Genomic DNA, 22596 nt, shown 5'->3' with positions numbered 1-22596 from the left:
TCTCAAAGTCACGTGCCATCAAATCCTGCTTTAAAAACAAGGATCTGAGTGTCGTTTCCTGATTGCTTTCCCACTAGCCAGTCTTCTTCAAAAGGTGAAGAAAGTCATAACTTCTCATTGCAGAAAGGTACAGAAAATCCAAAACATCAACAAGATGGTGAGATTCATTTCTGTCCCTCAAACTGCCAAAGAAGTATCTATTTGTTATTTTGCATCATTTGATTCCAGTGCATACATGTCAGTATTTTCTGTTAAATCCGATGGGAACTGGTGATACGTGTGTTAGGGTCTCACGCGGTCTCTGGCTATGCACACCAGCAGTGCCATCTCTGCTGAGTGCCATGGCCCCTAGAGGTGGCACCAGGCAGAAAGCCACACTTAGTGGCATCTTTATGGCGTCCAAGAGCAGCTGAGTCTCCAGAACCCATCAGTCTGAGCCTGGTGTTGGTTACACTGTTAGGAGTGCTGATGCCATGCAAATTGTCCTTTTCTGTTAGCATTGTGTGACTGAGGTGGAGAAATACATGCTTTATTTCTGTTTCTTTAGATCAGAGACAGAAGTCTTATGGATTTGCTTCACTTACAAATTTTTTTTCTTTCTGTAACAGAAATTCTCAATGGAGGTGTTAAAATCAGCAACAACCCCAAACTGTGCAACATGGACACTGTTCTCTGGAATGACATCATTGACACGAGCAAGAAGCCTCTCACAGTGCTTGAATTTGCAAGCAACTTATCTTCTTGTGAGTATTAACTTACAAAAAATGCTCTGTGCTCACCCCCTCCACTTCAGACAGTATAATGAACATATCATCTTTCATGCAGTAGGATTGTGGTCCAACAATTTTTACACGAGGGAACAAACCCTGTTCCAAGGGAAGTGCTTTCATTTCTGCACCACTGGCCTAAGATAGAATTTTTCATGTTGGTTCAGTCGTTAACTCATAGGTCAGCAAAGTTCTTGGGGGTGATTCTCTTGGTTCGAGGCAGTACTCTACATATGTATTAATCAAACACAGCTAAGAAAAACATGCACTCATTTGCTTTCCAGCAGTCTTCTGTTTACAATATAAGGCTTGGGTCTAGAAAGCCCATATGAGTACCTTCATGAAGTTGCTTGTAGCCTTTTTAGAGTTAAGGCCCAAGTTGTGTGCTGTAAAACTCAACTGTTTTGGGCTGCACAGACTGCCCTTGCAAAAGTAATGATAAACAGGCAGATAAATCTGATGCTTCAGATCAGCAGGGAGATGAGGGGATATTTAGAAGTTTGTATAGCGTATGCTTAGAGTAGGCTTAAGCTAATCCTTCAGCCTTATGAGTCCCTTGTAAAATCCCCAGTCATTTCAAAGAAAGGAGAGTTTATTTTCATTTCTGAGCATTTAATTTCTGGCACTATAACTTGACAGGAAAGCATATTTTCTTTATCTTCTTCCAGTTGCATAATTGCCTGAGCTAATAGCCAACTTCTGCGTTGACTTATTTTTGTGCAGAGCCCAAGCGTAATCAAGGAGTTGCAAACTATACATGTCAGCACAGGAATTTGGCTCTGAACACCCCAGAAATGTTAATCTTTAACTTTTCAACTTAAAAAAGAAAAGGATTTCTTTGGTCTTACACCAAATCAATCAACTCTTGTACAAGTATTGGCATTTGTTCAGCTATTTGATGGATGATGGAGGGAGGGAGAATCACATGATGTTAGCAGGAAGAAACACTTTAGTAGGAAATGCCTTTTAACTGTAGTGAATTCCCTATTAATCTGCTTAGACAGCCATTTATGGCTTTAATGACAACCCCATAGTCTAAAATAAGTTGTTTCTCTGGGACTCTGCTTGTCATTAAGAGAAAGAAAAAAAAGAGTAAGGAGGGAGGGATGGGAAAGAACCAGCACTGAACCATTGAGGTCAGGCAGGGTGTCCATCCACTCTATCACCTCTCCATCAGTTGTCCATCTGCAGTGTAGTCCTACACTGAGGAGTATTTTTGGCAGAGAATGGGAGGAGAGCACAAAGCAGACAAGTCAAATTACTTTGTGGTTGGAGTAGCTGGCGGTTGCCTGTGAATCCAGTTGGATTTGTTTACTTTTTAGAACTGCGTTGTTCAGAAACACTGATTTACATGTGGCCTGTAGTGAGCAGCTGGCACATGCCCGGCTGCAAGCCAGTGGTGACTTGCCATTGCATGCAAACCCCACCAACAGGAGGGCCAGCTGGGCAGTAGCTGAGATTCCTGTTCCTGGGAAAAGTATACCTCTTTCGTAAGCTAGACTGGCTGGGTATTATGCTCACTTGTTCAAGGGTGTAGAGGTGGAGAACTGCACGTAGGAAAGCAGAGATGAACAAAGGATAAGGATTTAAGTTCTCAGGTTTTTTGAGCATTGTTATGTAGGTGCTTCCTACACTGGTTTATTGAGCAGGAAATCTCAAGTCATTGTTTTCTGTGGTTCATAGTATGTTGTTGTTTTCTGTGTTTACAGAATATTATACTCTGTCTCATGTTTTAGGTCCCAAATGCCATCTGAACTGTACAGAAGACCACTGCTGGGGCCCTGGTGAACAGAACTGCCAGAAATGTAAGATTAGTTAAGAAATCGCTTGTGTGCTCTGACATACTAAATTTCTATCTACTGAAAAATTAACCTGTCAAGTGCAAATTAGTAACATGTGTATCACACTTGTCCTTCTCTGCATCCTGCTATGCTGGGGCTTCTTGAAGTGCACCATGGGTGGACATGGTCTGCAAAAAGGTAGTCACAGGGAAGACAGCCATGCCTGCTCCCTACGAGTAACTCCCTTTCTGGATGGGAAACCTCAAGGTGGTTTGCCTTGGGTTTGGATTTCCCTGCAGATGTGCTGTTCTTCCGGAAGTAAAATTCTGCAGGTGTCTCCTGCATTGAAAACTTGTGTGTTGCCCACAGCTTTCTCCCATCTGCACTTGTGAGCGTTTATTCGCTCGGTTATTTTACCATGTATTAGAGAACACAGTAACTGTGTGGTGAATTGTTTGCCTTCCTGCTGTTTCCTGTGGAGTCATTCTGCAGGCCAATTAATGATACTTGGGATTATTTTCTACTCTTAGAAGTAACAATGTAACCCAATTTTTGCTGGCTTTAATTTCTCTTTTTGGAATCCCCGTAGGTTTTTTTTTGTAAACACAAAAGATGTCACCTTCATGTGGATATAATCACACTACGTACTGTACTTGGAGGACCTTTGAAAGGCTCTCTGAAAATGTGTAGCCATTTTTAGATATATAAATGGAAATGTTTGGCTGCCTATGTTTAACTGTAAAATTGTGCAGGTAGGATGCTTGCCTGATATGAAGAGAGCAACAGAAACATCCATTTAGATGTGCTTCAGAGTCTACAAGGATTTATTTTTCCTAAAGTAAAGGTTGAGGAGGAAGACCATCTCAGTTTGTTTCACTACTTCATCATTTCTTTTTTCTCTAAAAAGTGGGGAAATACACTGTTTCTAATTCTTTTTTTGTGAAAAGTTCAGTGAAAAAACCACTGATCTAGACATAAGGCAAGTGGAAGCAATATCCTATATTCAGTTTTCCATTGCAAATAATCACCTAACCCTAAGTTTCTTGTCTGCAAATACCAAGCCAAATCTATATAACTTGGAACTTGAGCAAATCTTTTCTGTCTTCATTTAGTATAAGCTTTAGCTTCTTTCAGTCAGCTCTGCAGTTTGGCTCTCAAGGTGGACAGTGACTGCACACACAAAGGCCTTCCCAGGTTTTTCCTTGCAGCTGGGGCTGCACAGCTGTCTCAGGGCCTTGCAAAACCTCAGGTCTCAACCCTGCAAACTTTCAGCATTTACAAACTCTCACTGGATTCAGGAGGTTGATGAGTGCATAAAATGAAACCTTTTTCAGGCTCTTGCTCACCTCTCCAGGCATTTGAGAATGTGGCCAACTGAAAATATATCCCACATTTCCATATGTGGGAAAGTTTTTTCTCCTGAAAATGAACGTGGGATATTCTGTATGAAGTAAAAACATTTGCTGTGATATATGTTTCCAGCGGGAAGCTCTAGTCAATAGCTATCAAAGTGACGAGGTGCTTTATTCCCCTGTTAATGCTTATGAAAAAAATTATATCAAAACACTGTTCATATGGAACCATGTGCCTCTTATTCATTCTAGTTGAATGAAGAAGTTGCTATCCAAGAAGGTAATGCCTGTTGTGGAAATAATCTGTTTCCTTGAAAGTATATCATCTTGCTTACAGGCCTACAAGAATAATGAAATAATGCAGTTTGGATACAGAAGTGTGTAATGGAAAAAGATAGAATGTATGATTTTTAAAAGTCACTGTTATATACCCTGTAGCAGACTACTTATTGCAATAATTTTCTGCTAATTAACAACATTCTATTTCAGACTTTTAGGATTCATGGTGATATTGTAACTCAGTTGTGCCAACTGCAAAGTTGATAACAGTTAGTGCAGAGCACAGCTGAAATGCTCGGGGTGCTGTAATGAAGCAGAGTAGCCATCAGGTTTCTCTGGTGTCTAATGCCAGGCTCTGTGAGCCAGTACTTTTTTTCTAGAGAACAAGCAATCCCATTTCTGGTTTGTGGTTGTTTTGGTTTTTTTTTTTTAATTGTTCTGATTATCCTTCTCGCTGCTTTGCTATTCAAATGGAGACACTTTCCCAATTCTCAACAAAATATTGCAGGCAGTTTTTGCTTCCCTGCAAAAAGCTGAACCAGGGCCAGTTCTTCCTCTGGGTCATTGCAGTGGTGCAAACCCTATGGGAATTGTGTAATGAAGATAAAATTTGGCCGAGGAATTGAAGCCTAAAGAAAAATAATTCAATGTGCATATGAAATCTGTTTGTTGAGTAAGTCTCTCCTCTCTGCAAATTTCAGAATATTTTTAGTGCATTGAAGGGATCCTGACACCACACCAACAATGTATGGTTTCCCATTTTAGTATGAAGCCCTGGCAGTTCTGTCACATTGTTTTTCCCAGAGCTAGCAAAAATAATAGCTATTTTTTTCAGCGAAATGGAGGCAGATCCTGCTCTGTTGCCCAGATGTAAGATACAATGACTCCACAGAATTTTTCTTGATCTAGGCATTGATGTGACAGGGACCTAGTTGCTCTTTCTAAGCAGGACATATTTCCTGGCTGGGGTCAGCATTCTTAGCACCTCGCAGCAGCCAAGATAATTACAAGCTGGATGCAATTCCTGCTCACTACCACCCACACCAGCTCTCACCCCTCCCAAACATTAGCCTTATGTGAGGACAGAATGTGCATCCTATGAGGAAAATCTAGCACAGATCCTGCACCAGACCATTTCTTCATATTTCTTGATCTCAGTGCAGCAAATATAGCTGATGTTTCTTATTTTTTCTTGTATCTTCCAGTAACAAAAGTCATCTGTGCCCAGCAGTGCTCTGGCCGCTGCAGGGGAAAGGTGCCCAGTGACTGCTGCCACAACCAGTGTGCTGCGGGATGCACGGGGCCTCGGGAGAGTGACTGCCTGGTAATGATGCTGCACCACCACCATAATTGCTTAAATCTCTGATACGACGAGGCAGGCATTCAGATGCATGTCCCCTAGCCTTCTTCAAACCCAGAAACCTTCTGAGAGATGCTGTCCTGGAGGGTGCTCCAGGGTTTCCCTTCGTGGGTGGTTGGTGGGAGGGAAGATGACATGAACTTCACAGCACCCTTAGCTGGTCTTTACTGACTCTGTCAGTGAACCTTACTGGTGCATTCTAAACCATTTTAGTGCCTTTGAGTGCCCAGTCAGTTCGAAGTTGTTGCAGAGCATCTGTTTGCTGTAGGGTGAGTTCCCCACATGGGCAGGTCCCCAGGTCCGAAGTAGTCCCCGTGCTACAGCAGTTTTTCAGGCCACCATAAGTTTGCCTTGTGCTCCTTAGCGCTAGTCAGTAATAATCTTGATTTACTAAAGCAAGAACTTATAAGGGGAATAAGATATGATGGATCTTCATCTTTCTGCATTTCATTGAAATTCAGACATGAAATCAGGGTTTCCCTTTCTGGGTTTCACTTGCCACAAAAGCTCTGTGTTTGGGGAACCCTGGGGCAGTGGAGGGAGAAAAAGCAAACAGAGCTTCTTTAGGAAAAAAAAAATTTCTTGGCTTTTCTACAAGAGTTTCAGGGGGTCGGTGTATGCTGTGGTTTTAACTCTTCCCCATATTTGCACTACACTTCATTCTGAATTAAGGGACATCTGAGTAATTGCCATAGAAGCCATCCAGTCTGGATGTTGTCATTATGTTTAGTCCTGGTCCTCTTTTAAGTTGCAGGGCTATGATGCCCTTACTGGCTCACAAGGAAGACAGTTATTCTCTCTCATTTGGAAAACCAGGGGAGAAGAAAGGGGAAAGGAGAGTGATTATTAATTTAATGCAGATTTAAATTGGAAGAACCAACTTGCCCTTCAAAAATACTTGCTATATTGTTCATTACCTGCAGCCAAATATAATGGCTTTGGTTTAATATTTAGCCAGAAAATTCAGTAATCGGCAGGAAAGGACTTGATTTGATTTAGGTTATTAAAAAGTGGTCAAGAAAAGTACCATTTGTCTTGATCCACTTGTTGCCTGTAGGGAAAATTTTTCTGTCCAAGGCATGCAAATTTATTCCCGTTCCCACGTGAATCCTAGCAGCTCTGCACCAGAGTGCCAAGGTTTCTTATTCAGAAAAAGAAAAGTTCATGGTTTCTTTTTTAAAAAAAATATTAAACTCAATTGCCCAACCTGAAGGAACCTTTCACCTTCAAAGCCTGAGGAACCATCCCTGTAGCTGCCTGGGGCTTCCATTGGAGCTAAGCAGGAAACAGACCGTCAGAGTGTTTTAAAGACCTAATGTAAAACCATTGTCACTTTTTAAGGAGAAGGTTGTTTAATGGGTGCTGTTGTTCAATGACAGGCATGCCGCAAGTTTCGGGATGATGCTACGTGCAAGGATACGTGTCCCCCATTAGTCCTGTATAACCCCACCACTTACCAGATGGATGTCAACCCTGATGGAAAATACAGCTTCGGAGCCACTTGTGTGAAGGAATGTCCACGTAAGTTCATTTCAGATTGCAACCGCATAGGAGGTGGGGGTTGGAGAGAGGTGGGAAGGGACCTATGTCATCCCTCTGTGTTGTGGCCAAGTGAAAGAGCACTTGTTCTCTTCAGTTCCTGTGGGAACTGGGAACAGTTGACAAAGTGAGCCTATTCAAACTGCCTCCATCACCTTCCGTGATTTTTAATCATTACATTCTGACTTCCAAAAGTTTTTCTCTTGGTGGAGAGAAAGGCATCATATAAAAATCATCAAAACAATGGCTATATGGGATCAATCCTGTGGATTATCAAGCATTATCAGCTCTTAACTGTTTCTTAATTAGGACTGGTAGAAAGTAGTTGATTTTAACACTCCCTCTCAAACTGTATGATTGTTTTAGCTACAGATGCTTGCTTTTCCTTTCTTGCTGTTCCGTGTCTGTATTTTTTTAACCCATCAAGAACCTGAATGTTGTTTTATCCTTCTGTGACCATGCCCCTCTCTGTAAAAGGGTGATAGCACTGGATGTTCATCTACCTTCAAATTATGTTTGTGAGTATTCATAGTTAGTGCCTGTACTTTTCTGAGTGTGACAAAAGTATTACACTAGTATTGAAGTGTTTGTCCAGCTCCCAAAGCATCCTTCTTGTGTTTCAATGACCTTTGTATCCTTTTATTCCTAGACAACTACGTGGTGACAGACCATGGCTCCTGTGTTCGCTCATGCAATGCTGATACTTATGAAGTGGAAGAAAATGGTGTTCGGAAGTGTAAAAAGTGTGATGGGCTATGCAGCAAAGGTATAAAAGCATGGAATAAACCAGTAAGGCTTTGAGATGATAGGTAACTTGTAAGAAAAAGTGCAGGGAGTTCTGATCTTAATTAAGCGCAAATTTGATATCAATCAGATCCACTGATTGGAGATCTGACAAGTGGTTTGATCAGGAAACACGACTTTGGGGCGTGCTCTCAAGTTGGGATACACCACAAGTACAGCAGATAAAGTGTTTGTGCATGCGTATCTTGCACATCAGCCTTCTCCTTCATTTGTCCTTCCCAGTACCTCATCAAGGGGAATAAAATTAAAATGGGACAAAGAGAGAAAGAGGAGCATGTGCCAAACAGAGCCCGTGTGCAGAGAAGCTCAGACCAGAGCTGCACAGCTGGGCAAGCAGGAAGCGATTATCTTGTGGCACTTTCTGAAAAGCAAAAATAGGCAAAAGATCTGTGAAACTCAGAGTGGTAGGTTTGACCATATTGGAATGCTTTTTCATGGCATCTCTATGTTTCCCCCCTTCCGTGTAACTGGGCTTCACCCTTCTCCCCTTCTCATTTTGTATCTCTCCTTTAACAGTGTGCAATGGCATTGGAATAGGTGAACTTAAAGGGATCCTCTCCATAAATGCCACAAACATTGACTCCTTCAAAAACTGTACCAAGATCAATGGGGATGTCAGCATTCTCCCAGTTGCATTTCTAGGGTGAGTTACCTGCTGGTCACTGTGCACTGGGAGGGAAAGAAGGGCTGGGGAGAAGTTGAGGCTGAACTATTTTTTTCCCAATTCCTCATTCTGTTTGTTTCAGTGATGCCTTCACGAAGACTCTACCCTTGGACCCCAAGAAGTTGGATGTCTTCAAAACAGTCAAAGAAATATCAGGTTAGCAGTGAGTTTTAAGCTGAAATGTTCTGACTGATACTGCCAAATTCAGAGGGACAGAAGGGAAATTTTTTAAGCATATGAAGAGAAGAGCAAGCAAAGAGTTTCTGCCTCTGAGCTACCAAGGGTCACTCTTCACCAAGGTGGTCAGCAGTGCCTCGCCAGCATTACGCCCACATAACCCATATTGGTCTCCCATCCAAGGTGTGTGGTTTGGCCAGAACACCCCTTCTGCTGAACTGTCAGCCCTAGAGAAGAGTAAAAGTAGAGGAGATCCTCAGCCACCCAAGAAGCGTGTGGTGATGCAGAGGCGTACCATTCCAGCTAAAAAAAGCCAAGTGTGTTTCTATTTGTGGAAAACCTTTCAGCAGCTCTTTAGGGAAGCGTGCTCAGTGGCTTGCATCATCCTTACGGAGACACCCTCTCCAGCCTGAAGAGCTCTTCCTTGGGGCAACTGGATCTCCATGAGCACAGAGCAGCCAGCAGAGTGCTCAGCTGCTGTCTTGCACCAAGCATCAATTAAAAATAATTTTGTTCAGCCCATTATAAAATGAACATAACATCGGAGCTGGGTCCCCAGACATGACTCCAGTTCCCTTTTTCTTTCTCTCTTACCTGTCTGGTTCCCTTCAGGGTGGCAGTGACTAACCACAGAGCGTCATACAGCAGCCTACAATTTTCCAAATTCTCCCTGTCCTCCCAAACACCTCAGCTGAGGCAGAGAATTCTGCTTGCTTCAGCCAATCCACTCCAAGCAGCTGCCTGTTCTGCTCAGTTCCTGCTTTTCAGTTCTCCTCTTCCCTGAGGTCTGCTCACAAATGGGATGGAGTGATGCCTTTGTCCCACAGGATCAGAGCCTGCAGCCTCTCAGGCAGGCTCTGGCAAGAGCCATCGTCACTGGTGACTCGGTGTGGCAGGATGTGCGGCTCACTGACATGCTCATCTGTTATGCTCCTAAGCCCTCGTGGTGGGCTAAGAAGTAAACTGTTTATAAAACGGGGTTTAAAAATATCTCCCTGCTCCCTAAAATGTCATGTTTCAGTTTGAGATTCTCAGATAAGCATGGGGAAAGCACCAGGGTCTTCTCCTGGTGCAGGATTTGCTCAAGGATTTGCTGCCAGTACTGACCACAGGTTTAATTTCATTATTATTATTTTTAAATCTTCTTTTCTTCATTTCAGGATTTTTGTTGATTCAAGCCTGGCCCGAGAATGCTACTGATCTCTATGCTTTTGAAAATCTGGAGATTATACGGGGCAGAACAAAACAACAGTAAGTAAATCATGTGCCAAAGCGACTGTAAGAGGAACACTGTTTAGAGCTGCTCTTGTCTGAGCACACCAAGGTTGCAAGTAGTGTGAGACTCAGATGTCCAAAAACTAATGCAAAATGGGGCAAACCTTTGGAGGAGTAGAGCACTATCTTTGTAGCAGCAGATAATGTGTCCCAGGGGTAAAGACCCTCAGCGCTGTGCCACATGTGGAAGGCTGCCCTGAGCCTGCTTTCAGGACCAGGGTCACCCAGACCATCATGGAAACACAAACAGGACAAAGAGTGGTTCTTTACAGTTTGGGATAAGTTACTAAGGTATCAGAAGCACTTTGGGATTTGAGGTAGCTGGGCAGTGGGGGATGGAGGCTGCCAGGCAGTGCAACAGCAGCAGCGCTTCCAGTGCCCTCCTAGGCTTGCCCCAAGAGGAAGAATGACTTGGTGGACAAGCACAAAATAATAGCTACTTTACCTACAACCATTGTTGCACATCATTTACTTGTCAGAAGACGTGTCCTGACAGTTTTAGCTTAAAAAGCCCTTGCAAAACCAGATATGAGTATTGTAGTTGTTATATAATAGGCATGTCATGTACTAGGCAATAAGTTTAGAGGGCTGAGCAGGATCTTGCTGGAAGAAAACAGCAACACACATTTGAGAACTAAAAGAAAAACATGCCGAGTCTGCTTACTAATTATCTTTCTTGCATGTGTTTTCTTTCTGTCCATCTCTCTTTTAGTGGCCAGTATTCCCTTGCTGTTGTTAACTTGCAAATACAGTCCTTAGGGCTGCGCTCCCTCAAGGAAATAAGTGACGGAGATGTCGCCGTTATGAAGAACAGGAACCTCTGCTATGCTGACACCATGGACTGGCACAGCCTGTTTGCAACTCAGAGCCAGAAAACAAAGATTTTACAGAACAGAGATAAAAATGAGTGTGGTAAGTCAGCACTGCATTCCTGGTCCCCACTAAAGCTCATGCTGAAATGCAAGTGTAAACTTGCATTTTCATAATTCGAGCAAAGCTTTTTCCCCCTATTTCCCTGGCTACAAAATTAATCAGTGATACTGCTTTAATGAAGGTGGTGAGGGAAAAGTGGGATTTTTTTTTTCAGGGTGCTCAGGGCCCCATCCAGTCTGACCTTGAACTCTTCCAGGGATTAGATATCCACCACTTCTCTAGGCAACTGTGTCTCACCACCCGTTGTAACTATGTCTTCATTACATCCATTCTAAATCTACTCTTCCAGTTTAAAACCATTTCCCTTTGTCCTGACACTACAGGCCTTGTTAAAAAGTTGTTATGTGCCCCCTCTACCTACTAAAAAGTCTCAGTAAGGTTTCCCTGAAAGTGTCTCTTCCTCAGGCTGGACAACCCCATCTCTCTCAGCCTGATTTAGCTTTATTATACATCTGTTAAGCTGTCACGGAGAAACTTGTTCTTGTTTTGAAAGACCAGAAGTCACTCTTAGTTTCAGGCTTTGGAACTTAAGAGGAGCATGATTTCTCCTCTTCCACACTGCCAGGAGCATTCACATGTGCTTTGGAACAGATTGGAGAAACTGTCTGGTCAGATGAAGTGAGGATGGAGAGTTTGAGCTCTCTCTTGCCTTGACATTCATGGCTTTTCTTGTCTTTGTTTCTCTCTTAGCTGCTGCCAAGCATGTTTGTGACCCTCTGTGCTCAGACGTGGGCTGCTGGGGGCCAGGACCCTTCCACTGCTTCTCCTGCAGGTTTTTTGCTCGCCAAAAGGAGTGTGTGAAACAGTGCAACATCCTACAAGGGTAAGTTGTCTCAGGGGTGCTTGAGGTTTCGGTGATGATTTCGGGGTTTTGGTTTTTAAAATATGTTGTAACTGGAAAGAAGGCAAAAAAAAGGGTCTCTGATTGCGTGGGATTTCACCAGCTTTGCAGAGATGTTACATGAACATAGTACCTAGTTGAGGTACCTCTCCTTTCCCAGTCAGTATTGCTTGGGAGTTTGTTCCTGCTATGGTGAACTGCTAATAAAACATCCCCTTAAGCCCACAAGGAGAGTATCTCTAGGCCCAAGGAGGCTAAGCCTTATGTCTCCTTCCCATAAGAAATAAAGGAGCTTAAAGCCCCGGTGAAAATCCAAGCTGTGACTGTCATGTCAAGTACATTGGGTGAGAGCCAGAGCCATTTACAGTCCCCAGGAGCTCAGTCATCCCCAGAGCCAGGGACTCATATGTGCTCAGATGAGCAGCTCACCCTTGCAATTTGCAAAGTTACAGTCAAGGTAGAATGAACTTTCATCCAAAAATCACTGAGAACAGCAATTTCAGGGCAAAATTATTGCTTCAGCCTCACTCAGGCCATGGAGAACATATTACCGCTTGTGTGTCAGGGCTGTGGCTGGGTTTTCAGGCAGTTCAACAGGTGATGTAGACAGGAAAGGTACGTCTAGCACTGAAAATTACAGAGACTTTTCAATAAAACTTTAAAGTCTGACTTTTAAAGCTCATGAGAATTAAGCAAGTACTTGTCAGGGTGCTAATGCCTCTGATGTTTGTATTTCTCTAGTGACTTGTAGTTCAGCAGCTGTCTTTTTTAAGTGAATTCCCTCCAGCAGCTATTATAACCTGAAGGGCAGATCTGGGCATTTTTTGTGTCAAATGATGGGTAGATTTAGTTTAATTAATAACACCATTACTTGAAGTGGAACAGCTTTATTGCTATTGAAACCATCTGTTCCCAACTTTCATATTTTAATGATTCATTGTGTGTTGTAGAGAGGACATGAGTTTAATTATCAGTGCTTTGCTGTTAAGCTTTCCTAATTATTATTCGTAGCCTTGGAATCACTTGAACTGTTTTTGCTGATCTCTTTGCATCACTACCATTTAAAAGCCTCTAGAAATGGTTGTGAATATTCTGTGGCACTAGCTTAAAAAGGGAAAGTAAACTAATTTGTAGTGTGCAATCTGGTATGCCATGTGTTTCACTTTCAACCAAATTTCCCTTACTCTTATGTCCTCACAAGTGCTACTGGTGTAGCCAAGAGGAGTCCCCCTGTATCTCCTCCTGTCTCAGTACCATCATCATCTCAGTCAATTTAAAGTGGAAAACTCAGGAAAAGGAGAGAAGACCACAATTTATCACTCACTAATCAGCCTGGGATTTAATTATTTCTCTTTTTTTGTTGTTGTTGTTGTTTTCCAGGGAGCCAAGAGAGTTTGAAAAGGACTCCAGGTGCCTACCCTGCCACCCTGAGTGCTTGGTGCAAAACTCCACTGCGTACAATGCAACCTGCACTGGACCTGTAAGAGCAGATTCACCTTAGCAAATCTCAAACTATGTATTAATAAGTATTTCCCATGTTGAGATAATCCTGAGGTCTCATTTACCCCCTCTCTGATGTGGAGCAGAGGTGAGAGTGGTTAGAAGTCAAGATCTTGGGACAGGGAAGCAGGAACAGGAGAGGAAACCTCAGGGTGTTATTTTTCCTTTGTGACATGCAATCCACAGTCTCGGGCATTGTAGGGTCTTTAATTTTTTGTGTCTTTTACATAGGAAAAAAAGACTTACTTATGTATGTGACAATATAGTAATTTGGCAAACATTTGAGGGACATGTGTATACTGAACTGCCATGCTGATGTGAACAAGTTAGATCAAACTTGTATCTTATTTGTAAAACTTCAGTTTTCTTTTTTTTTTTTCTTTCTTGTAATTGAGATCAAATCTCCTGCTCTCATCACAGGTCCTCCTCTGTGCTATTTGACCCAACTCTTTAAACATCTCTTGCCATTCCTAGCAGCCTCTGAGTGTTTGACCCTTGCCCATCATCAGTTTGAAGAGTCACTGCTCAGTAATGTGAAGCATTTCCATCCTCCCTTCTAGCACTGTAGCTTCAGGGATGTTATTAACATTATAAGGTCCTTCAGGCAATGACCACCCCCTTGTTCCATATTTGCCCAGCATCTAGTAATCAGTCTATTATAGTGGCCCTTAGACATTACAGTGATTAAAATAATCTTCCTATAGCATGTATTACTGTAGTCCCACTGTAACTGGCACTTGGATCTTGTCTGGTTTTTCTCCATAGCAGAATCTGACCCAGAATTGCTAGTTCCCCTGCTTTAAAATATTTAGGTCATTCATGGTGAACATGAAACAGTTCTGCCAAAAATGGCTAAAGGCAATTCCTTTAAACACAAACTAAACGCTTTTCAAAGTAAAAAAAAATTCATGCACTCCTTGGGTTACCTCCATTACTCCATACTTCTCTCTAACAGAGGAAAGAACCTGTGCTGAGAAACCAGGTAAATGATTTGAGGCCAATACTTCAGGGAGGTGTCAGCCAGTCCAGGTCCAATGTTTTAAATTGTGTGATGGGAGGTTGTACCACGTAGCTGCCAAGCCGTATGCTTTTCAGATAAAGCCTTACTGAGGTGTCATTGAATTATTCCCCTTAAAATGAAAAATATACGTTTTCCAACCAGGCAGAAGGCAAACCAGGATAAAAGAAGCAACACTGAAATGCAAGAAAATACTAGCTTTAAAGAGCAGGGACTACCTGTTGTATGGTCCATCCTACAATAGCAATTACTTGCAAGAATATCAGGTAGCAAGGCAATAAAACCAGACGATGCTGAAAACTGGCAGTGGAAGGCATTTAGATTTATCTTCTGAATTTCCTCCTGAATAGGCTGATTGAAGGGCATTATAAACAAGTTGCTTCTCTTTGCAGGGCCCTGACAATTGCATGAAGTGTGCCCATTTTATAGATGGCCCCCACTGTGTGAAATCCTGCCCAGCAGGGGTTCTGGGTGAGAATGACACCCTGGTCTGGAAATATGCCGACGGGAATGCTGTTTGCCAGCTCTGCCATCCAAACTGCACCCGAGGGTGAGTAAAATCTTAGCTGAATGGAGACAGGGAAAAAAAGAAATAGGGGAACAGCTCATCTTGAGCTCTTTCTCTTCCTGACAGTCCCATGTCAAACCACTGAGAAGAACTAACAGGGAACAAGAGAGGTCAGGAGTACACAGGAGTACACAGCAGGAAAAGTTCAATGGAAGACAGAAAAAAAAATGGTTTAGGGGGTTTGAAACAGGTTTGTTTGATAACTTAAATAGAAAATTTCCTGGAATTTTACAGAACTCACCCAGCAGTGATGCACTTTATTTTCCCCCACCTGGCTTGTTGCTGGGTCCTTTAGTTTTGGGAGGAACATCAGTGACATCTGGTGGATGCTGAACTCCTATGGCCCGTCTTTATCTGCACCTTTCAATTTTCAGGAGGGAAATCCCAGTGGGATAACATGGTGTTTTGATTTTTCTCCGTTCTTTTCATATGCTAGCACTTGGTCTGAGTTCAAAGCCTTGCTTGCCTCCAGAGTGTGGCATTATTAATGGGCATCACAGTAACCCCATTTTTGTCCTCATTTGGGGGCACACTTAAGCTGCCATGTGGAACAAGCTGTGAATTGAACTAGTTAGCCTACATGACAAGTAACAACTGTCTTCTCTCCTGATTTCCAACCTGCAAAGGACATAGGATGCGCAGTAAAAGGTTTTAGGATTTCAGAGTTGGTTGCTGGACTGTGATGCTTTCAGAGCAAAAAACCGCACATTTTGGTGTATTGTCCTTCACAGGCCCTGCCTTTTACCCTGCAGGTCTGTCTGATACAAAATCTTTCTATAGTATGCCTGTAATATGTGTTGCAAGAGAGAAGTTATAACTGATTCACACCAACCATCATCCCTTTGTGTATTAGCTGATCCAACTGCCAGGTCCTCGACTTCATGGAAAAAAGGAGATGAAGGGTGAAATTAGCAAGGAACAGCCCTTTCTAGTGTTCCTAGTGAAGTTCAGTGCACTGGTTTTCAGATGGTAGTTGTACCAGCTGTGTAGATTTGCCGCAATTTACAGCAATGCCCCATTTTTGTTATAGTCACAGGCAAGGCTTATCAGGGCTTCCCACTGCAGTGCCTGAGAACAAATTGTCTCAGTTGAAAAGGGATCTTTATGAGTTTGCTCTTTATTAATGACCTCAATAGTCCCTTCTGATACAAACTGGCCACAGAGATCCAATATCCTCCTTCTAACTGGCCACATGGACATGCAGCTGATTAGTGGTGCAGCATAATGAGTAACCACATCTGAACAAAGTTTTCCACTATGCGGCCTTGGTAGTGAGATCAAACACTAGACTCAAATAAATGCAGACTTGGAGAATGTAATCTGCCAGACAGGGATGCAACAACAAGTCATGCAGTGGCTTTTAGTGCACAAGCAAGTTCCCAGAGCAGACTTCATCAGAGAAATCAATTCCTGCCTGGCTTTGACAGTGGATGGGGTACCACAGGAGTCTGGCAGGAGATGGGGTTACAGTACAGAGAATTTTTTTTAAAATGAGAGGTACCCAACATATGTCTCTGTGTATTTGGCCCTGTGTTTTTAAGGCAGAAAATAAAAAGTAGTATCAATTTCATCTTTTACATGGACTGAATTTGCATCAGTTATATTGTAAACATGGTCAATCACCCTATTTGAGTTGCTGCCCAAATGGGGCAGAAGAAATAGGCTGTATACCTGAACGACTCGAGAGAGCTAGGAGGTAGTGTTGCTATTTTTGCTATACAGATGGTACATCTGAGGCCAATGGCATTGATGAGTAAGGAGCCAGTGTCAGTGGCATAGTATGGAAATATGCAGTCTGGCACAGCGTTGTCCTCGTGAAGGCAATCCATCAGTAACGCCACTTCTCTTCACGCCTTTCCCTCATTTTGCTGTGGGAATGGGATCTGTTCAGCAGTGGGTGGAAAACATCTGTCTCACAAAGTTTTTGCATCCTTAGAAACCACAGTCTCAGCAATTCCTGCATGACAAGAAACAACAACTTCATTTCTGTCCCTGTCCAATTTCACAGCTAGAGCCCACAAAATCTTATCAGCATGATTAAGTGTGCTGACTTCAGTAATCATGCAAGTAAGGGTTCCCAGGATCTCTCTCTCTTTTCCTTACTTGAAGAAGCTGCAAGTAAAGAACTTCTTTTCTCAGCTGAGTTTTGTCACAAACTTTGTTTTTTCATTTTAGGTAAGCATACTGGTAGTACGTCACTTCTTTTGTAATGCCACAGAGAATCCCTTCTAGACTCATTTTCTTTGCTAAGTCAGTTTTTCAGCCTTCATTAGGGCATAGAATGAAGGAAGCTTTCTCCTGCTCAGCCCAAAAGACCCCTTCTTTCTCAATTCTCCTGTACTCTCTTGGGGATTTTGTACACAAGCTTCTTTTTGCCATGCCTCTAGTACAGCTGAGAGTATGTGCTACAACAAAGAAAGCAACATCTGAAAAGCCCTGGAATTACCTCGTCTACAGCTTCAGCATCTAATGATACTCTCTAGCTTAATTGAACTGCTCAGTGTTGAAGGATTTGGTCTCACAGAGGACAGAAATTAAACTCAGACACAGACGCAACCACTGGAGGGAATGAGCAAGGAGAAGAGAAGCCAATACTGACACATCCTGCCTCCGCAGTTGCTACCAACACTATGTGTCTCACCAGTCTTCGTGTTAAATGCCAAGGGATTTTTGGGACAGGTGAGAAGGAGGCCAGGGGATCCGAGAGGGAAGGTTGCAGCAGCACAGTGCAAATGCTATGCCTTCGTCACACTTGGAAGGTTAATGAGAAAGGACAGAGTAAAGTTTTTGTAAAGCTTTGAAAAGCCCAGTGGTTTTTAATTTCTTTTATGACTGTGAAGTAACTTAGGCTATTATAGTGTTAGTCCTTTCTGAAAGGCCATAAATCATAGCAACTTAATGTATTATATCAAATTAGGAACTATGGGTCGAGGACAAAGTTGTTAAGATCTTGATGGATTTGGGAAATAAATAGCTGTGTCTGCACTGGGACAAGTAATATTTACACAGACAAATGAAATGCTGAGTTCAGGATTAAACAGTTTTCAGGAACTGTACACAGTAATAATTTTCCAATAAGTAGAGAAATATTTCAGAGACTACAACTGCTGCTATATCCATCTGATATATCCATATGATCTTCAGGCAATTCATAACCTAAGTCTCATTTCAGTTTCTGTAACGAGAAGAAAAATTACTCAGGAATGGAAAAAATGATTGTTTAGATTCCACAAAACTTGAGTTACTTATGTTGAGTGTCATCATCAAATTCCATAATAAGAAAGATAGTTATATGTAGTCCTGGATGGATATTTCTCATAGGCTTTGTGTCTTCTTTGACTTGTGAAATGAATCAGAAAACAACATGGGATTTGAAAAGGACAAGCTGATCTGTCATTTTCTTCCCAGACACCTTTTTACTTTATCCACCCAGACTGGATATTGATGGGGAAAAAGAAGGGGACAGATAAAAACCTACACTTCTTCTCTTTCTGCTTTGAAGTGTAGGAAAAGAACTGGTCGGTCATTCCTCAGATTGTAGATACTATCAGCCAATTCTGTAAAGCACATAGAGGACTTACCATTATAAAGTAGCATGGCAAACCAGAATTTTGAGGAAGAGATACTTTGAGGGACAATAATCATATTCTGAAATAAAGTGAGGTCTTTTAATTTCACATTCTTATTCAAGAGCAGCCACACATGCTTTGTTATGTTAGCATGTAGAAATTCATGTCCAGGCATTAGAGCACGATAGGATGAGATCTGGAGTCTTAGATCAGTTTTCCATCAAGCACCCAAAGCAAGATCTGCTTCCTATGACCATAAACAAGCTGATGGTTCTGCTCTGCACATGCAGCCTCTCTGTACTTAGTTACACAACTCAGCAAACAAAGTAAGCTGTATGCAGATAGGAAAGCTAACAAGGCTGAGTACCCAGGATCTGGGAATTGGTATGCACAGCACTTCCAGCATGTCCAGGACACCAGGATGCACATTCTTGCATGGGAGCCCAGTGAACTTACAAGACCTTCCAGACGCTGGGTCTTGGAGCACTGTGTTGGCCCAGAAACAAGACAAATACACGAGGGAAGATCAGAGTAATGAAAACAAACAAACAAATAAAAACCCATTAAAATGAGTAGTTGCTTCACCTCTTCCTTCCCCAGACCTAGACCAAGTTATAAGATCTGCAACTCTACCTAACATTCTGAAATTTTTCTGGTTCCTCCTCTTAGTGAAAGGGATTTCAGAGCAGTTTTCCTGGCATGGGCTCACTCCTTATCCCCTGCTTGACCTCCTCTGAATTTGTTTTGAGACGATCCATTTTCTTTAAGTCAGCGCAGCGAGCGGATACCACAAACTGGACTTTACTCCTTCCTGTGCTCTGTTTTTCAGAAGTGATGTCACCCTCTCTGTAATGCTCTTCTTCCTCAGTAGACACCACAAAGACCACAATTCCCATGAAGAGCATACATCTCGTAGCCCAGAAGCACTTGGGGAATTCAGAGTGCCTCTCATGCCCATTAGACCATCAAGTGAATGGAGTCACTGTGTTTTTGTCCGTGTCGTTTTTTGCATTGGGCTGCCAAAATTAATTTTGAGAATTTTAAGCTCAAATGGAGGGTGAAAGACTTGCTAGTAGAGTTCCTGGCTCTCTAGATAGCTGTTATACCTGTTTACATTACCAGTAACATAAGACTATAGATTCTAAAAGAAAAATGTCATGGACACATGCCCACAAACTATAACCAGAGAGAGTGCTGTCAAATCCTGGTTTTTTGATGGGAGTCCCTGTTTTCTATTGCAATAGGAAGTCTGAAAATTGAAATCTTTACCTTATCAGGAAACAAGGATATGCTGGAGGGTCTCCAATGACACATTTCCACATGTATTTCTGTCCTTATCCTTTCCACATGTACTTCTTTCCTTCTCTACAATCAGCCCTGGGCTCCTGCACTAATGCAGATGTCCATGCAGAGCCAGGGAATCCATGAATTTTGTGTATCTACGTCCTTCCCCCATTCTACCACATGATAGAAATTTGTTTTAAAACATTCTCTAAACTGAGTATGCAGCATAGCTACTCCTCTAGATAAAAGATTTTTGGAGCAAGGTCATTGACTGATATTTAGTGGAGTGTATGACTATTATAAATTCCTATGTTAATACTTGGACTGCTCTGAAACACAAGCTTTTCAATCAGTAGCACTCTTAGTTGGAATTATAGAAGTATGTAGGCCAGAGCTGCTATGTTTGTAATGTTCATTTGTTTTTACAGGTGCAAAGGGCCAGGTCTTGAAGGCTGTCCAAATGGGTGAGTATTTCATTTGCTACAATTAATGGCAGAGCTGGAAAGAATGCATGCATGTTTACATTTCCACACTGGACACTGTGAGGCTGGGCCTTAAGTCTTCAGCTCTGTACAGGGAAGTGACAGCTTAAAGCAGGCTCAGACCTATAAAAATGGTTTAAAGAACTGAGAAATATTGCTACTGGCACAAGACTTCAAAATCTTGTTCTGCTTAGCCTTTTTTTGTCAAGGTGAGACTTGGAAGCTGTTACTGGACAACAAAAAGAGGGGATGGAAAAGGAAGGATGAAGGACAGAGAGAGAGAGAGAGATATTTAGGATTTATATAGTTACCTGCATTACAGAGGACTCAGACACACAGAGGGCCTGTGATCTGTACATCTCCAACCATTCTGTTCCCAAATGGATGCTCATTTGTCATACTAGATCTTATATTACACTGTTTGGCCTCATGACATGCTCAAGGTCATACAACAAGCAAACAGGCTTCTTTTGCTTAAAGAGAAGGATTTTGTTTCTTCCCACAGAGTCATGCTATGGCAAGACAAATTCAGCCTAGAAGTAATGCTAAAAAGTGACTACATTTAATAGGAATCCCTGGGGCAACTTAGAAAAAAGCTGGCATGGGTATCTAAGTACAAACCAAAAAAACAATCTTGGAAACCAGGTTCTTCTTTTCAACTTAAATTTGAAGTTATCAAGGCTCTAATAAAGAGGCAGCAAACTGTACATACAACGGGGATGGCACACACAATACCTGGCCTCAGACATTTGTACTTGGGAGGGCAGATCATCTCACGTTCAGCGTGACTCTTACAGCCCCTCCAATAATGATGAGATGTCAGCTTCACTGCAGATATCACAACTGCTTATGCCTTCCCAGATCTCCTCCTCTCCATGTGCTTTGTGTGTCTGATCACATGCAGACTGCCCATAGCTGGAGTACACAGGCATCACAGATTTGATGCTTATGTGCTCGGTGGGTTTGTCAGAGAGAGAAGAAATCCCTTCTCTTAAGTTATGAGGATCAATTCCAATTGCGAGTTTGAGAGAAGAGTGAAGATTTTGAACAGATTACTGGATGAGAAACTTAAAAATACAGATGCCCAAGAAATCTGAAAATTTATCAAGTAGGCTCTTCATGGTTGTCCAGAGCATGTGTTTGATCAAAACCTAAGGCTTCATGCAACCTCTGTAGGGCTTCTTTAAAATCTTACACCTAAGAATTTTTTCTCTTTCTGGATCTCCTTCTGTGTTGCAGCTCCAAAATTCCATCTATCGCAGCTGGTGTTGTTGGAGGTCTCCTGTGCCTGGTGGTGGTTGGATTGGGCATCGGCCTTTACTTACGAAGACGCCACATCGTCAGAAAGCGGACCCTGCGCCGGCTGCTGCAGGAGAGGGAGGTGAGCGCTGCTGGCACAGCTGCAACACCCACTGCTTTGTTTGGGGCAACAGGGGCCATCCCCCTTTTACCAGAGAATTAAAGCTCCATGCATCTGCCTTGTACGTCTGCTATCCCTTGGCTTGGAAAACACAGTGTCTGTTATGCTACCCAGAAAAGAGGCGGTGTGCATCTATCACCTTCTCAGTTAATCTCAAATCTGATCCCTCTGGATATAATTTTCAAAAGATTTTAAAAGATGTCTCAATCCTAAGGAATAGTTATTGAGATTATCTACTCAGAAAAAAACCTATACCTTCAGGGTGAGGTGCAATGTGTTTGCTGATCCATACCACCTTGCTAGGTAGACCTTCAGCCTAAAATCACATGTCCCTTCAGACAAGCCTTGAGGCTCCTGTGGCAGCTTGGAGTGCTTTTGAAATTTTTAACCCCTTGATCAGGTGCATGTCTGATCCTGCAGAAAAAAAAGGAGATCAGGGAAAGGAATTGAGGAAGTATTTATGTCTTGTCTTTGGTTTGTTTTTAGCACAAAAAGCCCTCAAAGCCATCAAAGTGAATGGCTCACCCTGTTGGGCATGAACAAGGTTTCTACACTGCTTTTTCGTTTTGCATGGCTTTGTGTGCATTATAGCATCACCCTCTGAATACCTCATGTATAAAACAGTAAAATTCCTTATCCTGATTTGAAGCTGCTCTTTTATGATCAGCCCCCTTCTCTTTCTAGTCCAGTCCTAGTAAATAATTAGCAAATTATTTTTAATATTCTCCTAAAATCCCAGTTGCAGCTTCCTTCAGTACTTGCTGGATTTGCAGAGTCAGCTACTAAAATCCTTAAAAAAAAAAACTGTCCTGTTTTTCAGTGCACTACGTAACTATATTTTTTACATATCACTATATTCTACAGTTGTGATAGTAGAGTTCAGTTTGTGCTCAGCTCATATTGTAACCTCTGGACTCCTCAAAATGAGGATATTTCATCACAACGGAAAGGTTGCTGACCCACTAAAATCAGATTGAATCTAG

The 22596-nt window shown here is 42.3% G+C and overlaps 1 protein-coding gene across 2 annotated transcripts in view; it reads left to right on the top strand.

Moving 5' to 3' along the window:
* Positions 1–22596, top strand: part of EGFR (epidermal growth factor receptor) — a 43546-nt gene that overhangs the window by 1934 nt on the left and 19016 nt on the right. For both annotated transcript variants that reach the window (XM_025895427.2, XM_018075845.3), the window contains exons 3-16: positions 609–743; positions 2504–2572; positions 5385–5503; positions 6919–7060; positions 7728–7844; positions 8399–8525; positions 8629–8702; positions 9884–9974; positions 10711–10910; positions 11622–11754; positions 13153–13252; positions 14683–14840; positions 20140–20175; positions 21433–21574. In XM_025895427.2, the coding sequence (XP_025751212.1) occupies positions 609–743; positions 2504–2572; positions 5385–5503; positions 6919–7060; positions 7728–7844; positions 8399–8525; positions 8629–8702; positions 9884–9974; positions 10711–10910; positions 11622–11754; positions 13153–13252; positions 14683–14840; positions 20140–20175; positions 21433–21574 (1643 nt within the window). The remainder of the gene's footprint in view (positions 1–608; positions 744–2503; positions 2573–5384; positions 5504–6918; positions 7061–7727; positions 7845–8398; positions 8526–8628; positions 8703–9883; positions 9975–10710; positions 10911–11621; positions 11755–13152; positions 13253–14682; positions 14841–20139; positions 20176–21432; positions 21575–22596) is intronic.

The sequence above is a fragment of the Manacus vitellinus genome, unplaced genomic scaffold (assembly GCF_001715985.3).
Source record: "Manacus vitellinus isolate BGI_N305 unplaced genomic scaffold, ASM171598v3 scaffold_3_pilon, whole genome shotgun sequence".
Lineage (NCBI taxonomy): Eukaryota > Metazoa > Chordata > Aves > Passeriformes > Pipridae > Manacus > Manacus vitellinus.
The sequence above is the reverse complement of the archived record's forward strand: the minus strand, read 5'-3'. Positions and strand labels throughout refer to the sequence as shown.